Raw genomic sequence first — 26175 nt, forward strand, 5'->3', positions numbered from 1 at the left:
AAACAAAGAAATAAGACACAGTAAAGAAGTACTTATTCCTAAAATGCATGTCAATTCTTCACTTTGCCCAACAAGCCTCTTATCAAAACCCACAACACAATTGTTCCAGGTTTTGTTTATATCCTAGGTATTTTACTGTAGATTATACTGCATCTCTCTTTTCACTCAATTTGTTCTATTGAATGTTGCTCAGGGCAAGATGAAGGGCATGGCAGAGGGTCAATCATGGCATGATCAGACAACAATTCAGTCAAACTAGAGTGAAGATTCAGTAAAAATAATCAAGATTAAAAAGGCTTGAACATTGAGAAGGTAAAGTCATCCTACGGATGGTTACTATGGACCAGATCTTCCGATAAGTGGCAATCATTGTCAGATTGCCACTCTGTTCGAACATTCCCCCCAACTCAATGGTGCTCTACATTTCTTCTGGACCTTCTGAGCTCAGCTTTTCCAGAAATAGGGAGAACAGCATCCCTCGGGAAGCTCTGTTGCAGAGGAGCAGGGCAGAATTTTTCCGTTGGCGAGCTGGGGGCGGGGCCCGCTTGCCAATGGAAAAATGACGCGGGATGATGTCAGGAGGAACCCCCGACCTCATCCTGCCCCATTTAAATGCTTAGGAAGGCGGGCAGACAGCGAAATCAGCTGTCCGCCTGCCGACCTGTCAATAGCCAATTGAGGCCATTGACAGGGTAGTTAAAACAATTAAAGGCCCTGCCCGTTCAACCTTAAGGCTGGCGGACAGGCCAGGAGCCCCAGCGGGCTTCTGAAAAATACATGAAACCTCATCCACTGGCGGGATGAGGTTTCATGTCTGTTTTTAAAAAGTTTAATAAAGTTTCTGTGCTTTTTATTAACATGTCCCATCTCGTGTGATATTCTCACATGAGGGGGACATGTTGATAATTTTTAAATTTTTCTATTTTTGAAGTTTACAAACCTTTCACCGAGCTCCCTGAGACAGCACTTAGTCTCAGGAAGATGTGCGCACTCTGACAGTTGAGGAATCCCCCCCACCCCTCCCCCGCACAGGAAGCGCATAGCACTTCCTGTTGGGCGGCCTGCCCACTTAAAATGTCGGTCCGCCCACTTAAAATGGCGGTGGGGTCCCTTTCGGCGGCAGCGATCGGCTGCCCACCCGCCGCCGAGCCGGTGGGGCCCGCCTGCCCATCAAGGGCAAAATTCTGCCCGTGGAGTCGGGTGGAAGACAGGACCTGTCCCTGGGTAGCAGTCAGGTTGGGAGATAGTCGTGTGGTTGTTGGGTTGGGCCAGTGGGGGTGGGTGGGGGTAGTCGGGTCGGGTGGGTACCGTAGTTACACAGAAGTTAGGTTTTCATCTGTCTTGCATTTCCTAAGTAACTATCCAGGTAAGTACATGTCTGAAGTTTCCGACTCTAACTCAAGAGTTGGAGGTATTTGTGGAGGATTCCGGGCAGTGGGAGAATTGCCCATCGGAAGGTGAAACTTCCCAGGCAATTTCCATGTAGGTCAGGGACGATTCAAAGAGCAGAAGATTTGGGCCTAGGTTTTAAAACCAGTTGGGAATAGTGACTTCATCATAACTGCTTACTTGTGGTGTTGGTGGTTAAGAGGTTTGAACATGTTAAATTGCTAAGAATGATATTCAGGCTTAAAAGTTGGTGCATAACATCTCAGCAACAGGCTGCACAAAACTAATTTTGGGTGCATTTTTTAAAAAAATGTAACAGGTTCATTTGCTGAATGTTTTCCTGCAGATATGACTTATTGGAGCAAAGGAGGATGAGGAGAAGTTTGGTAGAGGTGTACAAAATTATGTTTTTGTTTAGGTTTAGCTAAGGTAAACAAAGAAAAACTGTTCCCATTAGCTGATAGTACAAGGGCTAGGGGAGACAGAATGAAGGTTTTACACAAGGATTGCATTGGGGATGCGAGAAGGAACATTTTTATGCAACAAATGGTAATGATCTTGAACTTGCTGCCTAGGAGGTGGGGTGGAAGAGACATGATGAATGATTTCAAAAGGAAATTGGATGGGCACTTAAGGGAAATAAACTTGCTGGGTTACAGGGACAGAGCAGGGGAATGGGACTGACTGGGTTGCTCTACAGAAAGCCAGCATGGACACAATGGGCTGAATGGCCTCCTGTGCCATAGTAATTATATGACTTCAGGTATCTTGAGAGATAGGAAAAAACTAAAAGGCTCACATAATATAAATGACACTTAATACTGCAACAACTTTAAAAATGGAAAATTAGGAATGAGCAATAACCTCCTCCTATGATTAACATAAACAAAATCAAACAAATAGTAAACCCTCACTGATCACGTAGCCCCTTATGGAAAATGGGATATCAACAGAAGGCCTCATAGACCTTGTGAAAAATCAGTCAGTAACCTTAACAGCAACTGGATAATTAACTAACAGATGATGTAATTATGCTGTTGCATAATAGCTTACAAATATCTATGTGGTCACCTGAAATTCCTTTGTCTACTATTCTAGCAGAAATGTTAGTCTCAAGCCCACAAATTCCTGAAATCAGTCTGTGTTGATGCACTCTGGGAACAAAATAAAAGATTTAATGGATCTCTAGTTTGGATATGGTGGTAATGGCAAACTGCAAAACAGAGTATTTTCTGTTCATGTAGTGCTGTTTCTTTGTACCAGGTGGTGCTATTATACTGTATAAATCCAAGTAATAGCATTTGTGATCTTCTGTCATGAAAATGGCACTGCAGAACACATTTCTGAACTGTTTATTCCTCAAATTTTATCCCCATTTCTCTCTCTCTCTGCTCCTTAAGACAAGAAGTCTCTGACAACAGTATCTCAGACAACTGGTTGATGTCTTGGAGAGGTCTTTTGGCTTCATGGGCCAGATGGAAGTTTAAATCTAATTACCATTAATTTGTATGTCTCTTACAATTGCTGATACGAACAGATCTTGATTTTTCCACAATTGAGCTAAGTGTTAAAACAAACCTATAGACCCACATAATTAAAACAGAACGAATCAAAACATAAGAAATATAAGGGTAGAGATGAGATTAAGTTGTGTAGGCTTTGAGGTTTAAAATGTCAAGGAGCAATAGTTTGGACATCGCCAGTACAGAGGACAATGAAACCAGATGCTGTTTTTGCATTGAACAGGTGAAAAAAAAAATTCAGAAATTTATTGTCATAAAATTCTGGATGGTCAACAGGTATATCTCAGTCAAGGGCAGCAAGGAAAACATGCAGATTCTATGAGGGCAGCTAGAAAGCTCATAATGTGAAGCTGCAGCACCCATTCAAGGTCCAGGTAATTATCAGTCTCATGGGCTCAAGTTGGGTGAATTTTATCAGTGCACCTGTAGATGCAGCATGTGATAGTTAGGTATGGCCAAGGAGAAAGATCACAGACAAGGCACTTCTGGAATAAAGATCTGAAGCCAACATCCTCAAGCCCTCCCAACTGCAGTGAGTCCAGCGGAAGATATTGTCCAGTATAAATTATACATAAAATTAACAAATCTTTTTGTTGCGTAACTGAGATTTTTACAGTCCTTGGTTTGATCATCTCCACGAATAAGCCATCACTTTCACAACAAATTGATTGGCAGATTAGAAGGGCAAGAGAACAAGGATTGGTAGAAACTCAAGAAGAAAATAAATATAAATAAAAATGAAGAACAGGAACCTAAAACTTGGGTTAATACAGGAAGAATAACAGGCAAACATCTTCACAATGAACTAAACTCAATGAAAGAAATAATAAAATCAATACAAAGCTCATGTGACATAAATGGAGGAAGACAACTGAAAATTTGTACTTTGAATGAACATATGAATGAATAATCTTTTATTTCTTCCCCCTTATATTGCTCAAATGACACAGATAATTTTTTGTTCAAACCAAGTTATCTGGCAGCTCGTGGGTTTGAAATGTTATTCTCTGCCTCACTCCCAGATGCCTCGATGCTGTCAGTTTTAACTCCCTTAGTGAGCTGTAACGTCGCAGGCTTAAGTTATAGCTACTGGGAAATGATAGCTGAAAATTTATTTTCCTTCCTGATAATTATTTAATGATTTTGTTGGAATCCCTGATGAGCTGTTTCTGACATCTGTGTATTCTATTTGTAGCATGTCAAACATAATTTAATTTTTAAGCGAAAAATAAATATGCAACAGTGGTTGGGAAAGGGGCCAGGGAACAGAGTTTGCAGCAGAGGCTGATGATGAAAAGTTGTTTTCTTTTGATTTTCAAGAAAAAGGAGGTCATTTGCTGATCTTGTGATCCCATTGCAGAGCATGGTGCATATCAGAATACTATGGAGAAGAGCATGCCCAATATATAATTCACCCAATTTTTTCTCCATTAAAATGAACAGATGGAAAGCTCAAAGGGTTGCATGGTGGGCATACTATCCTCTATAAACTTTTTTTCTGATGCACATTTGCAGTAGGCAAGTTCTGTGCCGGAACTGCGAAAGCAGAACATTTCTCCCATAGTATTCTTGAAGTCTCTCAAGTCTAACTTAACAGCTATCGCCTCTCAGCTTTAAAATTGAGATGTTGGTAGACTGGGAGCCAATGTGGGTTAACAAGCACAGGATTAACGGATGAATGGGTCTTGGTGCGAGTTAGGGTTTGGACAGCAGAGTTTTCACTGAGCTCAAGTTTACAAACAGTGGAAGATGAGGTGGTCAGCCAGAACAGCACTAGACTAATTGAGTCTAGAGCTAACAAAAGCACGGATGATGGTTTCAGCAGTAGGTGAGCTAAGGCAAGGGCAGCTGTGGGAGATGTTACAGAAGTGGAAAAAGAAACCCAAAACAGTGGTTAGACAGGGGGAGAAAGGAATGGAGTTTGGGGAGGAGGCCGAAGACGATGATTCCTGGCCACTTGATGGTCAATTGGAGGAAACAGCAACATATTCCAAGATGAATACTGGGCAAGCAAGCTGACAACACAAAGAAATTCAGAGATTGAAACAAATGGAGGTGAGGCTTTCATGCGAAACCTGACATCATGTTTTCAGATGATGTTGCCATGGGCAGCATGCAGATGAGAAACAGTTGGGAACCAGGGGTAGAACTTGGAGGAGTTCAGAGGTAACAGCGCAGGAGCCAGAAGAGAAGCCATTGCAAGAAGCTCTCTATGATTGAAAATGCATGAGTGGAACCAGTCAAAGCTCAAGTCTTTCTGACTGAAAACTGTTCTCATATTTTGGGTAGTTTGTTTAATATTTCTCTCACATTCCTAGAGAGGACATATAAATGAACTTCCTTTTATACAGTGCTTTATCTCATCTGTGTTTTTAAAAAATTCATTCATGGGATGTGGGCATCACTGTCTAGTCCAGCATTCATTGCCCATCCTTAATTGCCCTTGAGAAGGTGGTGGTGAGCTGCCTTCTTGAACCGCTGCAGTCCATGTGGTGTAGGTACACCCACAGTGCTGTTAGGGAGGGAGTTTCAGGATTTTGACAGTGAAGGAACAATGATATATTTCCAAGTCAGGATGGTGAGTGACTTGGAGGGGAACTTCCAGCTGGTGGTGCTCCCATGTGCCTGCTGCCCTTGTCCTTCTAGATGGTAGCAGTCGTGGGTTTGAAAGGTGCTGTCTAAGGAGCTGTGGTGAGTTGCTGCAGTGCATCTTGTAGATGACACGCTGCTGCCACTGTGCTTTAGTAGTGATGGGAGTAAATGTTTGTGAATGGGGTGCCAATCAAGCGGGATGCTTTGCCCTGGATGGTGTTAATTAAGCTTCTTGAGTATTGTTGGAGCTGCACTCATCCAGGCAAGTGGAGAGTATTCCATCACACTCCTGAGTTGTGCCTTGTAGATGGTGGACAAGGCTTGTGGAGTCAAGAGGTGAGTTACGCGCCACAGGAATGAATTAAAAAAAGCCTCTGACCTGCTTATGGCTAGTCCAGTTCGGTTTCTGGTCAATGGCAACCCCAGGATGGTGACAGTGGGTGATTCAGTGATGGTTATGCCTTTGAATATCAAGGGGCGATGGCTAGATTCTCCCTTATTGGAGATGGTCATTGCCTGGCACTTGTGTGGCGCAAAGGTTACTTGCCACTTGTCAGCCCAAACCTGGATATTGTCTTGCTGCATTTGGACATGGACTGTTCCAGTATCTGAGTCAACGCAAATGGTGCTGAACATTGTGTAATCACCAGAGAACATCCCTACTTTTGACCTTATTATAGAAGGAAGGTTGTTGATAAAGCAGCTGAAGATGGTTGGGCCTAGGGCACGACCCTGAGGAACTCCTACAGTGCTATCCTGGAACTGAGATGATTGACCTCCAACAACCACAACCATCTTCCTTTGTGCTAGGTATGACTCCACCCAGTGGTGAGTTTTCATCCTGATTCCATTGACGCCAATTTTGCTAGGGCTCCTCGATGCCACACTCTGTCAAAGGCTCCCTGGATGTCAAGGGCAGTCATTATCACCTCGCTGTTGCCTTTGTAATATCACAAAGGAAACAACTTGTCTGATAGATCTCATCTCCTCTCATTTTTGCTCAGTCTTCTCCACACTCCAACTTCCCATTTCCTTCCATTTCATCAACACCACTGTCATTGTCCGCCTGAACTTTCTTCTCATCGTCCTTCTTAGCTTTAAATCTAACAGTGTGCACTTTTCTCCTCCTTATATTTCACTAAGTTGAATGAATTGTGTCTCATCCTATTTCAAATCATCTTTCCCAGGGAAGAAGACTTTACTCAGTGCACCCTATCAAGTGAATGTGTAGTAAAATATAGGCATCATATATTTATCACTGTTCTAATCTGCTTCATCATTCAAACCCACTTCCTAAACCTTGGGATGGGATTCACAAAACAGAAGTATGCCTCTTAACAGCTATTACCTTATCAGCATTGATCTACTCTCTCTCTCTCTCTCTCTCTCTCTCTCTCTCTCTGTTTTATCCTTTTGACTCAACTGAGAGCCTTTACATATTCCTCAAAGAATTTAAAACTGACTCCAGGGTGGGACTTTTGCAAAGCCTTATGTTTTCATTTTAAATGACAGCAAAAGTCACCATTTTCAATAAGATAAAAGCAAAATACTGCGAATGCTGGAAATCTGAAATAAAAACAGAGAATGTTGGAAAAACTCAGCAGGGCTGGCAGCATCCGTGGAGAGAGAAAAAGAGTTAATGTTTTGAGTTCGTGTATCTCTTCTTCAGAAGCAACTTGTCTGATATATCTCATCTCCTCTATTACAGACTCGAAACGTTAACTCTTTTTCTCTCTCCGCAGACGCTGCCAGAGCTGCTGAGTATTCCCACCATTTTCAATAACTCCATTATCTGGTGCTGGAAGGTACATCACTGGTGAAGTTTGCAATTTCTAAACCTTTCTTTTGGATTTACCGGTAATATGCACCTTTATAAATGCTCAGGTGGAAGGTCTGCTTGAACAGCCCACTTACTTCAGCATATGACAAAACTCTAAGCAAACGAATAAAAGTCAAATTGAGAAAACAGTGGAAACATCTGCAGTAAATCGTAAAACACTATTAAAATGCCAATTGTTAGTTGTTTCACTTTACTGCATTTCTTTTACTACTCACAGGATTGATCTTTTCTTGGCTTCCTTCTGTGTTGGGGCACAGGACATTCTTGCTACCAACAAGGAGATCACAATGTTCATCTAAAAGCAATAAATACCTAAGTGAAACTTTAAACAAAGCTCAAGCTTCAAAAAGGGATTGAAGCATCCATTCGATGAGATGTAGTAAATAGCAACAGCAGGACATAAGGACTATATGAAATTATGACAATCATGATCTCAATGGGGAAGGAATTGGAATCAGGGCAAAAATTAACCAGAACCAAAGAGGGAGGGGGGGGGGGTGGTTTAATTAGAATTTTCTTGCAATCAGACTCTGAAATAACGCACAAACACAGGAGTTCTTCAAAAAAATACTAAATTTCATTTTTGCACAGAGAATCTTGACGGCCATTTTCATTCATCGATGACCGATAAACAAACAGTTGTTGTGATTTTTTCCCATTGTTTGGATCAGGATCTTATAGAATTTGGGAGCCCTCAGTAGGAAGGGTGGACTTTTTTCACTTGTTCATGAATGTGAACACCCTTAGCAAGGCCAGCATTTATTGCCCATCTCTAATTGCCTTAGAAAAGATGGTGAGCCGCCTTATTGAACCGCTGTGGTCCATCTGGTGTAGGTACACCTAGAGTGCTGTTACGAAGGGAGTTCCTGGTTTTTGACTCAATGACAGTGAAGGAATGGTGAATGAACAGTGAATGAATACAGTGCAATCATCAGTGAACATTCCCATTTCTGATCTTATAATGGAGGCAAGGTCATTAATGAAGCAGCTAAAGATAGTCAGGCCCAGGACACTGCCCTAAGGAACTCCTGTAGTACTATCCTGGGGCTGAGTTTAACATGCAACACTTCCAGTTGAAAATGGTTGCAAATGCTTCAGCCTCATCTTTTAACTAATGTATAGCGCTTCCCCCATCATGGAGGATTTGTGGAGCCTCCTCCTGCGGTTAGGAACAGCAATGTAGTTCTAAGTCAGTATGGCTTGAAGAGAAACTTGCAGGTGGTGGTGTTCCCATGTGCTTCCTTCTCTTGTTCTTCTAGGTGGTCAAGGTCGCAGGTGTGGAAGGTGCTGTCGAAGGAAACTTAGTAAGTTGCTGCACGCATCTTGTATATGGTACACACTGCTGCCATTGTACGCCAATGGAGTGAGTGAATGTTAAGGTAGTGGATTGGGAGCTGACCAAGCGGGCTGCTTTGTCCCGGATGATGTTGTGCTTCTTGAATGTCGTTGGAGTTTCACTTACCCAGGCAAGTAAGAATATTCCAACACACTATTGATTTGTGCCTTGCACATGTTGGACAGACTTTGAGGAGTCAGAAGGTAAATAACTCATTCCAGAATTCCCAATCTCTGATCTTCTGGCAGTATTTATGTGACTGTTCAAGTTTGTGATCAATGGTAACCCCCAGGATGTTGAGGAAGGAGATTCAACAATAGTAATTCTATTGAAAGTCAAGGGGAGATGGTTAGATTCTCTCTTGTTGGAGATGGTCATCGTCTAGTACCTATGTGGTATGAATATTACTTGCCATTTAGCAGCCCAAGCCTGAATGATGCTCAGGTCTTACTGTATATGGACATGGACTGCTTCAGCGTGTGAGGAGCTGTGAATGCTATTGAACACAGTGCAATCATCAGCGCACATCCTGACTTCTGACCTTATAATGGAGGAAAGATTATCGATCAAGCAGCTAAAGATAGTTGGACCTAAGACACTGCCCTGTGGAACTCCTGAAGTGGTATCCTGGGGCTGAGATTACAACCATCTTTCTCTTTGATAGGTATGACACCAACCTGTGGAGAGTTTTCCCCTGTTTCCTATTAACTTCAATTTTGTTGGGGCTCCTTTATGCCATTATTGATCAAATGCTGCCTTGATGTCAAGGACAGTTACTCTCACCGCACCTGATGAATTCAGCTCTTTTGTCCATGCTTGGATCAAGGCTGTAATGAAGTTAGAGCTGAGTGGCCTTAGCAGAACTCAAGCTGAGCATCAGTAAGCTGGTTACTGCTATGCAAGTGCCACTTGATAACACTGTTGATGGCGCCTTCCATCACTTTGCTGATGATCGAGAGTAGCGGTTTGGGGTGATAATTGGCTGGATAACATCTGACCTGTTTTTTGTGGATAGAACTAACCTGGGCAATTTTCCACATTGTTGGGTAGATGCCACTGTTGTAGCTGCACTGGAACAGCTTGGCTAGGGGTGTGGCTAGTTTTAGAACACAAGTCTTCAGGATTAATACCAGGATGTTGTCAGGGTCCGCAGACTTTGCAGTATCCAGTGCCTTGAGCTACTTCTTGGTATTATGTGGAGTGAACTAAATTGGTTGAAGAATAGCATCTATGATGTTGGGGGCCACAGGAGGCGGCTAAGATGGATCATCCACTTGACATTTCTGGCTAAAGATGGTTGCAAATGCTTCAGCCTCATCTTTTGCACTGATATGTTGGGCTCCCCCATCATTGAGGATGGGGATATTTGTGGAGTCTCCTCCTGTAATTAGTTGTTTAATTGTCCACCACCACCTGATTCATTGGTTGTGGGATTGCTTAGATCTGTCTTTGCATGCTGCTTCTACTATTTAGCATGCATATGATCCTGTGTCATAGCTTCACAAGAATGGCATCTTATTTTTAGGTACACCTGCTGCTGCAGCTGGCATGCTCTCCTCCACTCTTCATTGAACCAGGGTTGATATCCTGGCTTGATGTTAATGGCAGAGTGAGGGATATGCTGGGCCATGAGATTACAGGGTGTTGTTGAATCCAACTCTGTTGTCTCTGATGACCCAAAGCATCCCATGGACACCCAGTTTTGAGTAGCTATATCTGGTCTGAATCTATCTAATTTAGCAAGGTGGTGTGTCAAACAATACAACGGATGGAATCCCCAGTACAAAGAGGGGATTTTGTCTCCAAAAGGACAGTGCAGTAGTCACTCCTACTATCATTATCAGATGCATCTGTGACAGGTAGACTGGTGAGAGCGAAGTCAAATAGATTTTTCCCTCTTGTTGGTTTCCTCACCACCTACTGAAGACCTAGTCTAGCAGTTATGTCAGTTATGTCCTTTAGGACTTGGCTAGCTCATTAAGTAAAGTGTTTTTGAGGGAGGCACATAACTCTTGAGTACTCATTTTAAAAAATAAGTAGTGATAGTTACCAAAATAACAACAGCAATTGGTCCAGCAAAGCTCCAGATCAGCTTATCGTGGACAGAGATCCAGCAGAAATCAGGATTTCCATAACCCTCTGGGTCCAGACCAACCGCAAGACCTGGAAAACATAGTAATGATAGATTTTTTAAAAATGGAAAATATACTGAGCTTCAAATCTTCACAGACAGGAGTCCATAATATCCCCTCATGAAAAGTAGTGGGAGGGAAATTAAAACCAGGTCAAACTCGGTTGCTGTTATGTGCCTCCTGGTGGCCAGTTATATAGGCAGATACTTAAGAGCAATTTGGGATGGTTTGGTGTTGGGGGGGTGAATGACTGTAAAATGCAGAAATTAAGAAGAAAAATGTGCCCTCTTTGTAAGTGACATGAGAAATACAAATCTAACCATATCTGCGATTCCCAAAAACCAGAGGTGCTCAAATACAAAATTGAACAAGATAATTCAGGTATTCTAAAACTTGTCATGACAGTGCAAAAATTCACAACGAATAAGTCAATGATTCCCGAATTTAGGGAAACCTGGTTTATACGAAGGTCTTGAACTCTGAATGCAATAGGAGCACAAGCTCAAAGGCAATGCAAGTCATGAAGGTATTACATGGTGGAAGTGATGCCCAGAATGGCAAAACTACCTTTAGTAATGAAAGAGTTCAATATTTTGGCAGTTTGCCTTCTGAGGATTGAAGAGATGAATCATTAACGATTTGGAAAACAGTTATGAGGTGGGAGAAGTCAGGTGCTTGGTTCAATCTTAATTCCATGAGAAGAACAATGAAGCAGAATATTGTGGCAGCTGTGTAGCACATAACTACTTGACTCAAATATAAAGCCACAGAGTAAGTCCCAAAGGACTTAAACTTGCTTGTGCCAGTTGATGAGTTTTGTCAGCTCTCCTTCATGCCTCTAGATGCATTGCTACATAGAAACATTGCTTCCTATTTCTACTCCCAAGGAAAGGGGCAGGGGAAAAGATAGACATGCGTAAAACTGACTGGAATGTCACTGAGCAAAGATGATGACTGCAGAGTTAAGAACCATAAGCTGCAAGAAGAAATAGAGAGGTTGGTGGCAAAAATAAAAAAATGAATCGAAGTGCGAGAAAACAATGCACATTTACTTGAATCTTGTATGAAAGATTTAATTTCCTCATTGTGAAATACAAAAGAAAATGAATGTAACTAGCCTAAGTCTTGGTTCTAATGGATACAAATTCAGTCGCAAAATTGGGGATAAAAATCACAGAAATTACAGCATCGAATGGGGCCATTCAGCCCATCATGTTTGTGCTGCCGCTAACTCAACTACAGGTGTATGTTCTAAACCTCTTTCCTCCCATCTTTTCGTCGTCATTTTTTCAAATATTTATCCAACCCCTTTTAAATGACTTTACTGCATTTGTCTCAAATAAAGCATTCTATGTTCTAATAACCATCTTTGTGAAAAAGGTTCTTAAATCCCATTCTGTCTTCTGGTGATAATCCTTAATCTATGCCCCTTATGATCAATTTCACAATCCAATACAAAGCATTCAAAAAAAGAATTTTGAAGAAGTTACTGGAACCTCCCTTGATCATCTGTTAGTGAAAAAGCCCCAATACTCCTTTATGAACCAAGTGTGACCTTATTAACACAATGCTGCATTGTTTAGATGTCAATGAATTACCCTTTCCATTGTATTAAGCTCACTGGTTTGACCCCTGGAAGATGGCATACAGTCAAGGGCGGGGAGGGGTTACTCAATTTAAATATTCCCAGCCGGTCCTCGAGCCACTTTACAAAAATAATCTGTCAAAGGTGTGTGCTTTATAAGCATAAAGCAAAGGTATCTGAAAATTTGCTGTTTTTAGAGGGTAGATCATGTCAAAGCAGATAACACTGGAGTGGTGTAATCAGTGACACAACACAGTTAAGTGAGTGAATTTCTCCCTCTTGCCTGTTGTGCATTATACATGTACAAGAGGAGACAAGAAAGTGCTGCATAGTATTATTATGGTTTGGACTGCCCCATTTTCAGTCGTGTGCACATACATTTAGACCAGCCTATCACTGCTTGTACTACTAATGCAAACCTGTGATGATAGCGGGCACTCCCCAACCAATGGCATAGTAGAATCGCATGGCACCATAGTTGATGTTCCTAGCTTCAGTTTGCATTCGGTAGATGTGAAGTCCCTCCACAAAGATCCAAGCAAAGGTTGCCATGAAAAAGTAGTGCAGCAAGATGGCAATCACTGTGCAGAGAAACTGTGGGAAAGAAACTCGGATAGTTAATACAGATCCTGTATTGAAGTGTCACATATTGGTAAAAAAAGGATAACTTTGCACTGTATGAATCAATAAAGAAAGAGCCATCTTTTATATGGATTTCTATTACTTGTGAACGTGGAGCATAAATCATTAAAAAAAACAACCAATGGATAGATGTAAAAGTTGTAGGAGTAACTTAAAGATGCACACTATAAACCTGTTCTCATTGTATTTCTATCATGTTTCTTCCTACGTGCCCAAGACTCCTACTGCTTAACAGAGGGAAAACTTTTACTAAAAAATAACGATAGTTCCAAGGATACAAGTTTCAATTATATAGAGCAAATGTCTGGCAGTTTGTTAAAGGCAGTGATTCAGTTTTGTGGGGCTCTGCTGACACTCAAAATTTGCTCAGGAGAGCAAGTGATACCTTTATTGCTCAGCTGAGCTACTGTTCTGAAACGATTGCTTGCCATATCTTAACCTCCATGTAACTCCTTCCCAGCCTTTTCTGTTTCTTCAGCAACTTTTGGACAGCACTGTCTTAATTCCTGCACTGACACTTACAATCCTTGGTGAATGGCATCTCCATAAAGTATAATTCAAGTTTATTCTTTTAAATTGAAAAACTTAGGTGAAGGGACAAGACCGAAGTGCAGGATATCACCAAAGTAGACACAAATAGGAGATAAGAGGAGGTGGTTCTTGCAAACTTTTGGCTTTAAAAGCCTATAATTTACAGGACGAAGAGAAGACTGAGAAAATTAACCAATAGAAAACAATTTCTAGTTTCTAATACATAAGATATTTGCTGGAAAACCCTTAAAAAAGATGGTTGCTACTAATAACGCCTCTGCTATACAGGAACTATATTTGTGCTGAGACTGTGATGTGAATAAAATACAGGTGTTACAGCTGTCCTTATCTCTCAATGTAACACTAATTATTGTGGGAGATGTTTCAGGATTGATGAACCCAGCTTGTCAATGTTACCCTACCACTCAACGGGAGAATATTCTTGGATAAGCGTAGAATGCAAAAACAATAGTATCAGAAATTGTAAGTTGGATATTGAATACATACTGCTAATGTAGTGCCAGTAAGCCAAAGCACTTTTAATGTGCCATGGTTCTCATTAAGGATATATGAAAAAGCTTGAGTGTATTGTACTTGAATCATTCTCCCTCAGTGTAATATGAAGAGGCTTATCTTTCAACATTGCATCGGCTCTTTCAAGTTTTGTCTAGGCAAATAAGTCATTTTGCGAGGATGCATTGAAAGCTGTAACATAGCTGAAGGATTCAATCATGTCGACCTAGTTATCTAAATCCTGAGGTTGGTTTTCACTCAATAAGGTGCTCCTAAATAGGCTTTTTGTTTTTACAGATCATGGTGTGGTTTATGTTAATTACTCATTACGCTTTACTGCTTGGTCTTATGGAAATGGCAAGAATTCCAACTTTGCAGAATATGACCTTATTGGTGGAAAAAATGATATTGTCTTTTCAGAAAAAAGCAACTTGCCTTTATATAGTGCCTCATTATCCTGTGCAGGGCACAGGAATATGCTTTACAAACAATAGTTTACTTTTAAAATGTTGTTGTGCAGATAAATGCTGAAGCCAATTTAAGCATAGTAAGATCCCACAAAGAGCAAATGAATAAGTGACCAGGAAACTGTTTTTCGTGCTGTTGGTTGGTGGGTCAAGACATTTGAAGAACTCAATGTTCTTCTTTACAATTTACATCCACCTGAGCAGATGGGGTCTCAGTATAGTCGCTCCCAATTGAAAGACAGCACCTGACAACGCTGCTTCAACCTGGATTATGTGAAGTTCGTAATGTGGCATTACTATGAAATTTAATGTCAGTACTAACAGCCATAATGCATAAGTGCTGCAATTGTGACAATGCAACTGTGGTCTTCTTACAGAATGGAATAAATCAATTAATTACGGCAAAGATGTCTGATTTAAAAAATAAACATTGGGAACCCTGTGTGGGTAAGTGAATTGGCATTGTTAAACGAACAGAGCTTCATATAAAAAGTGTCAGCCTGAATCTGTTGAATAATTAGAATTTCCATGTACAAGGTAAACATTATAATTGGTGACACATGGCTATTTTTATTATTATAAGTAGCAGTCCAATTTGTCCCTTAAGAGCACTAATAGAACAGAAAGTTAAATTTGAACATTGGGAGCAGCTCAAGTCCACAAAGCCATTGAATGCAGCTAACTGACTGCATTGGCTGTAGCTGTAGCATGGACACAGCTGATACTCTAGCTTGCAAATTGTCTTATGCTTCTGATTAGAATAGTTGAGCTGGAGGCTGCTAAAGACCAGGTAAGTGAGAACCAATCTAAACTCAGGATCAGCTGTAACATGGCTGGATCCTTCTACATATGTGCTAACCCAAGTTCCCTCCCCAATCCACTTATGGGTTTCAACTGGCCTCTGGGCAGAAGCCTGTCCTCGACCTTCCCTTCACTGACTGAATCACAGGCAGCTGAGAAGATGAGGGGCACTCCACCCCCTGCTTCCCAGCTAATTCTACGCATTACCGCCCCCCCACCACCTCCCAGCCCACTCTGGTTGGCAAGGATAAATGTCATCCCATAATTTCAGCAGGCAGCTCCCCGTATAGTCCAGCAGAGCAGTAGCAGCCAGTGCTCCAAACTGCCAGCGCCCCAAAAAGCCAAACCCCAAAAGCAACGAGTTTCCTGATGGACTGATCCAGGTAAAGTGTTAGCCAGCCTCCTGCTCTCTAAGCACGGAACCAGCTCTCCAATCAACCTGCATGCAACTGCAGCAAGCAGCTTCCCATCTTACTTAACTTCAACCTGAGTGCAACAGCTGGGTCCCTACTAGTCAGCCTACCAGCAGCAAATGCGGGAAAGGAACGGCCTGTGATTGGAGGAGCAGCCCCTTGAAATATCTTGAATTTCACTTACCTGTCTTACTGGCATTTGAACAGTGGCTTTGTGGGCCACAATATAGCCTGCAGGCTGCCAGTTGGACAAGCCTGATTTAATCCTTCTGATGTTAACATGTTTATGTTACTTGTGACTCTGCATTAATCTTGGAATTTTTTAATGCAGAAAAAGTTTGTTCATAATTGCACAGTGTGGCCACAGATCTGATTGGCTTTTGTAATATTATTCATGCAGTTTGCAGAAAATACTGCAATTCTCACTGCTGAAGTATTAGGCTGTAGCCTCACGCTTGCCTCCTTTTTACCTCCCAGCCCAGTCCTGGTTTATCTGCTCCTCTAAATCCAAATACCAGGCTTCAATCATTCCCTTTGAAATCCAGGTCCTGACCTCCCACTGTCCAGCCCATCCCCTGGCTTTCAACACCTGCCTCTAGTTCTGAAAACACATGTTCCCAGCCCCTCCATTCCCTTGTGCAGGGCAAAAAGATGGCAGGTGTCCCAACTGCCCCTCCATTGCCAGGGGAGGAGAAGGTCATTTTTGCTTTTACCGAAAAGAGATTTGGTGCCCCCAGTTTGTCGCCAGAACTCTATGACATAGGGGAGGAAATGGAGTACACCAGATAAAGACACAGAGAGTGTCAGAGAAGAAAAAGGTGTGCAAGGCACAGAGTGATAGAGGTAAAGAGGGAAAGACAGAAGGACAAGGGAAGGGACATATTCAGAAAGACAGAAACGGTCAAATATGCAAAGAGCAGATAGTGAGGTTTCGAAAAGGGGCAGTGTGAGATAAAAGGCTGTAGCCAAGAGAATGTATAAGAGGTGAATGGAAAGAAAGAAAGAGACAGAAAGAGGGGGACGTAAAGAATGACAGAATGAAAGAGAAGAAACTACAATCGAACCCATCAGATTGGCAATTACAGGAAGAAAAACAATTTAAGAAATTGTCCACAAGTAACCTCACAGGAAACTAACTAGTTCGATACAAGATAGAGACACATACCTCTACACAACTCCAAAGCACCAATATCTCTGTCATGTGAAAGTGTGGGAAATAGTTACTATTAGAGGCTAGCTTCCTTACCTGATTTTCCGTTTGATTAATTCCCAAAAGGAAGACAAGCTCTGCGCAGAAGATGGCTGCAACAATGTTGCAGTGGATGCCACGAGTATTGGATTTCAGTCCATTTAGACAGGTCAGGATGAAGAAAGTGAGTAGTAGTGCCATAAGAGACACGCTGATAGTCGAGTAGGTAACAATGGCCAATGTCTCTAGGTCTCCTTCCAGCTGCTACAAGGAACATTTACAAAAGGATGCTTACTCAATGCAAGAACATAAGGAAGTTTATGAAGAGATCTTTTGTTGTTATCTTGATTGCTCTTTCCAAAGAAGCGCTCTCATTTTGCACTCAGTCTTCCCAATTTATTTAAGCTCTAGAATGAGATATAACAGTGCTCACACCTTAACTGAAATTGGCTCACTTAGCACAATCTTGGGTCTTTTCTTGTTCGTGTGCACCAAGACTACATCATCCTGTCTATTCGCTCACATGGAAGGATATGAAGACATTAGTAAATTGGGTCTACATTCTCTGGAGTTTAGAAGAATGAGAGGTGATCCCATTGAAACATACAAGATTTTGAAAGGGCTTTACAGGGTAGACATTTCTGCAGGTCGGGGAATCTAAAACACGGGGGAACAATCTCAGGCTAATGGGTTGATAGTTTACGACTGAGGTGAGGAGAAATTACTTCACTTAAAGGGTTGTGGATCTTTGGAATTCTCTGACCCAGAGGGTTGTGGATGCTTCATTGTTGACTACATTTACGGCTGGGATAAACAGATTTTTGGTCTCAGAGAATCAAGGGATATGGGGAACAGGTGGGAAAGTGGAGTTGAAGCCCAAAATCAGCCATGATCGTACTGCGTTGTGGAGTTGGCTCAACGGGCTGTATGGTCTACTCCTGCTCCTATTTCTTGTGTTCTTATCAGGGAATGTGCAGAAAAGATTCACGGGGATGGTTCCAGTGATGAGGAACTTCAGTTATGTAGACATAAGGAGAAGCTGGGACTATTTTCCTTGGAGAAGAGAAGATTGAGAGGAGGTTTGATAAAGGAATTGAAAATCATCAGGGGGCTGTCCAGAATAGATAGGGACAAGCTGTTCCCATTGGCGGAAGGATCAAGAACCAGAGGGTACAGACTTAATGTAATTGGCAAAAGAAGCAATGGCGACATCAGGAGAATCTTTTTTAGGCAGCGAGTTGTTGGATCTAGAATGCATTGTCAGACTGTGTGGTGGAAACCGATTTAGTCATGGCATTCAAAAGGGAATTGAATCATTGTTTGAAAAGGAAAACTTTGCAGACAGCCATCATGGATATGATGGGCTGAATGGCCTCCTTCTGTGCTGTAACCATTCTATGAAACTGGGAGAGCAGAAGATATTTTTTAACCCAACCGTATGATTGATTGGGCACTGGCTATTTTCCTCCATTTGACCTGAGACCCAATCCCAGTTAATGTAGAGTACAGATACACCTTTATCACTTTATGGGTGGCCGGACGGACCAACCTACTAGGCACAATAAGTGAAACCGCCTTTTGATGTGCAATAAACAAATAGTTCAGATGCTCCAATTCCTTGGCCGTTATAACAGCTGCCTCTGCAGATAAGTGTTTATGTTGTTACAAACTGTGTTGCTATCAAAGTCTCTGATTGCTGATAGAGAAGTAAGCAGCATTAATCATTCTCTCAAGCTCGCTGCATCCAAAATGCACTATCTTTTAAACATGAACTCCATATTATGGATAATAACATTACAAAGTCTTATCCTGGGACTCAGCAGCTTTAGAAAATATTTATATTTGCAAATCATTAATAACGTCTTGCTTGCCCCAAGATTCCGGATGTACCTTATAGATTTGTAAATTCCAGACAGACACAAATTCTATTTTTTTAAAACCCGGGGAGAGGGTTAGAAAACACTCGATATCTGCAGCTAAAAATTTGTTTTCTTACAATTACTGCCCCATTGATAAAGAACTCTAAGGGTCAGTGCATTGACACAACATGCTATACCTCTTAAGCAAAACGGTTTGAATTAATAGTCAGCATTTTAATAATGCGTACCTCACGATGTGAAATATCCATTAGGACCCCAAAGATGCCAAGCTGTGAACACTGACATCGAACGTGCGTGGTGTTTCGGTGAACAAGGTCACAGTCCTTTGCTGTCCAGGTGCCAGCTGGTTCAGAGCTGCAAGACAATGTCACTATTAGTTAGGTAAGTCTTTGTTGGCTGTGGTCAGCATCGGTATTTAGAAGGTTGAGCTAAGTCCAGGCAGAGTGCAATAGTCTTTTTTGTTTTTCTTCCATCTGAGAATATACAATGAAGGACTGGGAAATTGAAAATGGAGCCACTTCCTCATCGAAAAAATATTTTGTTTTAAAGTCATGCAAATTTAGATTTTTTCTGCTTTGCCCTTGAAGTCATCCCTTTGACACATGAATATCACATGATGAGACTGTTTGTAGTCCAGATTTTTGCCAATGTTAGTCTTTAATCAACTTCTGGGACAAACAGCAGCCTGAGAGACTGGCTGTCTTTGCCCTCCTTGCCCTTGAATGAGTTCCTGGCCTTCACTGTCCAGCTGGCATGAGATTCTGTGGGTGCAAAACTATTCCACAACTTGAGTCGGTGGAGCAGACAGCACACTGACACACCAATGGACTGAGCTTCCTTTACTCTTCCTGCTTTCCTTTATGTGTGAACCTTCCAACTGAATCTTGTGACTTTCATTAAAGGGGGGCACTTGGAATTTCTACAGCTCATTTGATCTCCCCGTTACTTCGGCAGATCGGAGGAAATGCCGGAGAAAATGTAACTGGTCCTTTATGCCATTTCCCTGGACTTGCACCAATCAACCGATAGGTAATAGGGGAACCCTGTGGAAATCCTATGCTAGGATATCCAAGCATTTTTGTCTGTGTGGGTAATAGTGCACAGCACGGATTATGAGGACCACATAGAAAAGTCAAAGTAGGCCCAACAACCTGAATGCAGCACCAAAACATGTTCCATGACCTCATACAAGTGGTCAAGATCAGTGAATGCATTTTCAAATGCCACATTCTACCAACTGCACCACCAGCCTTACATACTGCTCAATGCACCACTCTCCCATCTCCCATTTACCAAAAGTCTCTATCAATCACAACAAATACCTAAAATTCATAGCTTAACCTCACCACTACTGCAAACCTCACACCCACCTGCCAGCTAGTCAACCATGAGAGCCACAATTGCATTACACTCACTGACACACTTTCCTCTCTCTTGCAGGACAAGGCGGTGCACAACCAAAGACTGCAGCAGCTAACTGACGGAGGATAGGCACAGCTGTATTTCCTCCCCACAATGAAGGAAACTGCGTTCACAATTGTTGGTGTGGCTGACTAAGGCCATGGCTAGTGGTGAGACAGAAATCACAGTCACAGTATGCTCCTGCCTAATTCTTCTTCTCACATTCCATTTGCCCTCATTGTGCAATCTCTTCTGATTCTCAAGCTGCACATGGTGTAAGCATGCATCTCTTGCTTCTCCAGTTTACCCTCACCATAGCTCTACCCCAGAGCCTTTCTCCTTTCAGATACCCAAGAAATGCAACCTGGCCAGGCAGCAGAACAAGATTGTGAGGTGCAAGAGGCTGAAGAGACTGATGATGATGGTACACCCTAATGACACTCGCAACCATCAGCTCAGATACTAATACTATATGTACTTTAGAGCACAGTTTAGAGGTAGGATCTGTATGTGTTGAGACACTGGCCGGACAGGTTCGAGTGGAAAGAGTCACACAGATGTCACACAACTTGCTAAACAGCAAATTTACGTGAGTTTTGCTGCAGAGAACTCAGTTAAGGAAGCGTAAAGGAAAAAACCTGTAAATGCTTGATGCATTGACAAGCTTACCAGAAAGTCTGCAGTCACTGTTAAGGAGTCTGGAGGAGTACAACACCAACTTGGCATAGGTCTTTATGCAGAGCTTGGAGCATGCGGAGAGCTTGGAGCCCATCCTTAGCAATGTGGAAATGGTGGCCAACTCCATGGGAACTCTTGTGGACCATACCAATGGCTGATGCTTGAGCTTCTATTGCAGCACAAGCAGAACCCAATGCACTGCAGTGGAAGCTCAGATGGAGGTCATGCAAGTGCAACTTAGTGCCATGCAGGCTCAGGATGTTGACATCATGGCTGTGGCTACCAGTGCTCAAAGATGCATGCAGGGTTTCAGCAATTCAGCCAATGTGCTCTAACTGATTACTCCCATCACTGGTCATTCTGTCAGCCATTGCTGTTGCTTGCAAGCCAGCCAACCAACGCAGACTGCTGCTGCCCATGAAGTGGGGCAGTGCAAAGTAGCCTTGTCCAGGGAAAGTCATATCCCTTCCACCAGCCATGCTGTAGCCACTAGGGTAGAACTGCATTGGAGCATTAGGACAGCAAAAGTACATAGAAGACAGGCACTAAGGAATGGACTTCCAGAGGGCCTTTGATAAGGTGCAGCACAAAAGATTAATACAGAAGATAAGATCACATGGAGTTAGGGGTAATATATTAGCTTGGATAGTAGAGAATCGGGATAGATGGGTCTTTTTCTGGATGGCAAGCTGTAACTAGTGGGGTGCCACAGGGTTCGCTCCTTGGGCCCCAACTATTTACAATCTATATTAATGACTTGGATTCAGGGATAGAAGGTACAATAGCTAAATTTGCTGATGACACCAAAATAGGTGGGAAAGTAAGTTGCAATGAAGAAATAAGAAATTTACAAATGGATATGGACAGGTTAGGTGAATGGGCCAAAATTTGGCAGATGGAGTTTAACGTGGATAAGTGTGAAGTTATCCATTTTGGTCAGAAGAATAAAAAGGCAACTTATTATTTAAATGGAGAGAAACTTCAGAACACTTCAGTGCAGAGGGATCTGGGTGTCCTCATGAATGGATCGCTGAAAGCTAGTATACAGGTACAGCAGGTAATAAGGAAGGCAAATGGAATTTTGGCATTTATTGCTAAACGAATAGAGTATAAAAATAGGGAAGTGTTGTTGCAACTGTACAAGACATTGGTGAGACCGCACTTGGAGTACTGTGCACAGTTTTAGTCCCCTTACTTGAGGAAGGATGTAGATTTGAATCAGATATGAAGAGGTATTACTTTTCTCAAAGGGTTGTGAATCTGTGGAATTCACTACCTCAGAGTGCAATGGATGCCGGGACGCTGAATAAATTTAAGGAGGAGATAGACAGATTTTTAATTAGTAACGGGTTGAAAGGTTATGGGGAGAGGGTGGGAAATTGGAGTTGAGGCCAAAATGAGATCAGCCATGATCGTGTTGAATGGCGGGGCAGGGTCGAGGGGCTGAATTGCCTATTCCTGCTTCTAGTTCTTATGTACAAGGCTGAGTAGTTGACCTCTGTATGCAATATGTTGTGGCTTGTTTAATAAAGTTGCTTCGGAATGTTTATATTGTGGTGGGTTTTACTTCAGCATTGTGGTCAAGAGGACACTGTAATGGTCAGAAAGAAAGGGAAGGTAATGCATGGGACTGTTGTTTTATGTGGAATTGGGGTTGACTTCACTGGTACCGCAGCCAGATGAGTTGATCACAGGTAGCATGGCTAGAAAGCAGCTGCCTCCTCCCTTCCTCCTCTTCTCCAGCTGCTCGCAGGTATCAGGTGGCAACTGCTGTGCCCTCATGATGGTGAGATTCTGCAGGATGCAGCAGACCAAGGGCAAAATGTGACAGATGCTCCAGCGAGTGGACTGAAGCATTTCTTAAACCTGCTGGTGGTCTGCCTGATGTTATTTCATCTGGTAGCAAGGCTCCCACTATGTGCAGGCTGCTCACAGGTACTTGACTTGTGCAGAGTCATGAGCCAGGTGGTCAGTCCATAGCCTTTATCGCCCATTAGGAATCTTCTGATTTGATGTCATGACTTGATACTGATGGGAGATTGTATTGCTGCAGGATAAAGGCATCGTGAGTTCTGTCAGGATGCTGGGCATGTACTGAGCATGGATGGAATACCAGCTGCATATTCAGGGAGCACTTGCAGTACATCTTTGTGCTTGCAGTATATCTTTGTATTTACAGCATCTGCAAATCAATATGTGTGTGCAGTCAATGGCATCCTGGAGTATTGGGAAGCCTGCTAGTCTGGCGAAGCTGCAAGTTCACTCTGTTTGCTTTTCTTTGGAAAGGGAAAATGCAAAGCAACCCCCTCATAGCTTACAGTGCGTCAATGTGTCCTCCTTCAGTGGACAGTGAACTGTGAAATGTTAGGTGCAGCTCCAGCTCCAGCCTGGAAGAAGCCTGATGTGAAGAAGTTCATGGCTACAGTTACCTTTACGGCCACTAGCATCGCTGTCCTCGCCCTGGTCATAGGCTGCAGGTCTATCTCAACAGGGAGTAGATTCCGATGAGCACCTTCTTAGTTAAACGGAGAATTCACACATATTGTTCCTCACTGAGGTTGAGGTAAGAGAATTGCTCCCTAAGGATCCTGGATGGATATGGCCTCTTGCTCACAGCCCTTCTCCCCCTCTTGCTCTTTGCGTAGCTTGTCCTCCTCCAAGTTGTCTCATCTCATTCTCCCTGACGTACTGCAGATCAATGGGGAAAGAAACTACAGCATCAATGGGCAGAATTTTGCCCTTGGTGGGTGGGTGGGCCCCACCAGCTTGGCGGTGGGTGGGCAGCCGAACTCCGCTGCTGAAACGGGGCCTGCTGCCATTTTGAGTGGGCAGGCCAATTAAGGCCCGCCCAGCGGCCTGCCCGATGGGAAGTGCTATGCGCTTCCTGTGCAGGGGGGATTCCCCATCTGTCAAAGCGTGCTCTTTCGCGCCTGCACGCACTACTCCCTGAGACTAAGTGCTGTCTCAGGGAGATTACTGACAGGTAAAAAAAACTCCAAAAATAGAAAAATATTAAAATTATTAACATGTCCCCCTCATGTGACAATGTCACATGAAATGGGACATGTTAATAAGAAACACATAAACTTTATGGAACTTTTTAAAAACGGATATGAAACCTCATCCCGCCAGTGGGTGAAGTTTCATGTATAATCTGGAGTCCGCTGGGGCTCCTGGCCTGCCCGCCAACCTTCAGGTTGGACAGGCAGGGTCTTTAACAATCTTAATCAGCCTGTCAATGGCCTTAATTGGCCACTGACAGGTCGGCGGCCGGACAGCCGACAGCTGTCCACCCGCGTTCCTGAATATTTAAAGGGACCGGGATAACATCGGGGGTTCCTCCTGATGTCATCCCGCGCCGGTTTCCCATCGGCGCGCGAGCCCTGCCCCTAAATCGCCGACAGGAAATTCCTGGCCTATGACTGGGGACAAGTGGTCTGAACAAAACCTTTAGAGTAAGAAACAAGGCCTTCAGCCCATGCAACACTACATAATGTAGATTTCACCAACTTTAAGTAAAAATTGAAAACTCACAGCACTTCTACTAACTCAGCAGCAGCCAGTCAAAATCAATCAGCATCTGAACTGAACATATTTGATGACTCCTTTAAATAGCACTGGTTGGGTATCCTTCCTGCTGAATGCATATTCAGCTGTGAGGTTAAGACCGGTCATTTGATGGAGCTTTGAATTTGAAAATGGCACCACTACAGTCAAATCAGAATTACATGCTGACTGGCACCATGGTCTGCCTTCTCTGCACGCTTCCAGTGCACACTCCTATCGACCGCATTAAAGTACTCGCCAAAATGTTAGCTAGCGTGGTCTGTGCCAGAAATGTGCATGCAAGGCACAAATGCACACACAGACAAAGTGACGACATGAAAACCACCTTTTGCAAAGATCAAGGCCAAACAGAATTCTAATGTACCAGGAAATAATCCTAACTGAGCATCCATTTCCTGAGCTGTTTAGGTTTGGTGTGCTGTATTATTGGGGGGTTGGGGGCCACAAGCCACCCCCTGACTTGGGCAGCCCTTTTCTAAAAAATCTGCTAATCTTAAAAGGCCTGTTTTGAATCAATAGTATTCTCCAAATCATTTCTCATTTACTCTGAAAAGCAAAATATGACATTAATTGTATCATTGTGTGCAACTTTACCACAACAATAAAACACTCATGGGCAATAAATGAAATGTGCTCTGAAAATAAATGAAACATTATCTAGTATCTATTATAAAGAATAAAATACAACTCTAAGAGATAGGGGGAAGTAATTCCATATCAGGGCCCAGGTGATACAGAAAACAGTTCCGCTTTGCTCTTGCATTTTAAGGCACTGCCGCATTCCCTTGACTCAATTACTGCCTTGTACCTCACTTGCAGCCATCTGCACTTAATAGCTATAGACGCTGTAGGTCAGAAGATCATGGAATTACAGAGTCGGATTACAGTTGGACTAGGGTCAAATAGAGTTTGCCAACATTAATCCCTCCCCTTCTCCAACTGATGTCAAAACATTTGCCACCCATCCTGCTCAACTGTCATCCAATTTACACCGGCATCCATGAACTATTAAACAGAAAATAATTACATTTTGCAACTGTGTCTGGCTTAAGAGTCCAACTGACACCAGGCCATGTGCCATTAAACAAATCATTGGAAATGGGTATGATCTGCATCACTTATTCAGTAAGTTTAAGATTGACTTAAATTCCATGCATATTCATGGTGGGGTGGGTGGGGGAAGGGAGGAGGGTTAAGAAAGGATCATGCCCAGAGCAGTTTAAATGCATGGAATTAATGGCATTAGATTACTCGACTTCGCTAGAATATATACATTTACACTTTGTTGCAGGATTAGTGGCCCATGTTAATGCTGGAGCATTTCTTTAACTTCAACAAAAATGGCAAGGGTCACTAAATTGAATACCATTGCTGACAAAACTAATGGGGAGATTTTCCTCCTGGAGTCACCTGGGGAACCCAACAGGTGCTGCACCGCATTTGTGAGGAGACAGGTATGTTGATATTCCTGTCCTGGGCCATTTACAGCTGTAGACTGCAATTTTCTGTTGTTCATTAATTACAGCCATGGAACAATAAATACAACAGGCCACAGAAAGTTTGTCAGAGTTGTACAGCAGTAGTCAAAACATAAAAAGCCTTTATGCATGGTAGCAGTCACTCAACTTTTCCCCCAAATGAGCCAGATGTTATGAGCAGCAACATTTTCTTCCGAAAGGCTGATTACACTTGGATT

The 26175-nt window shown here is 42.6% G+C and overlaps 1 protein-coding gene across 1 annotated transcript in view; it reads right to left on the bottom strand.

Moving 5' to 3' along the window:
- LOC121279976 (cadherin EGF LAG seven-pass G-type receptor 3-like) overlaps positions 1–26175 on the bottom strand; it is a 642224-nt gene that overhangs the window by 162515 nt on the left and 453534 nt on the right. The window contains exons 23-27 of the mRNA XM_041191598.1: positions 19061–19187; positions 17011–17217; positions 12817–12991; positions 10731–10843; positions 7560–7639 (exon numbers count right to left, since the gene is read on the bottom strand). Of these exons, the coding sequence (XP_041047532.1) occupies positions 7560–7639; positions 10731–10843; positions 12817–12991; positions 17011–17217; positions 19061–19187 (702 nt within the window). The remainder of the gene's footprint in view (positions 1–7559; positions 7640–10730; positions 10844–12816; positions 12992–17010; positions 17218–19060; positions 19188–26175) is intronic.

This window comes from Carcharodon carcharias, chromosome 7 (assembly GCF_017639515.1).
Source record: "Carcharodon carcharias isolate sCarCar2 chromosome 7, sCarCar2.pri, whole genome shotgun sequence".
NCBI lineage: Eukaryota > Metazoa > Chordata > Chondrichthyes > Lamniformes > Lamnidae > Carcharodon > Carcharodon carcharias.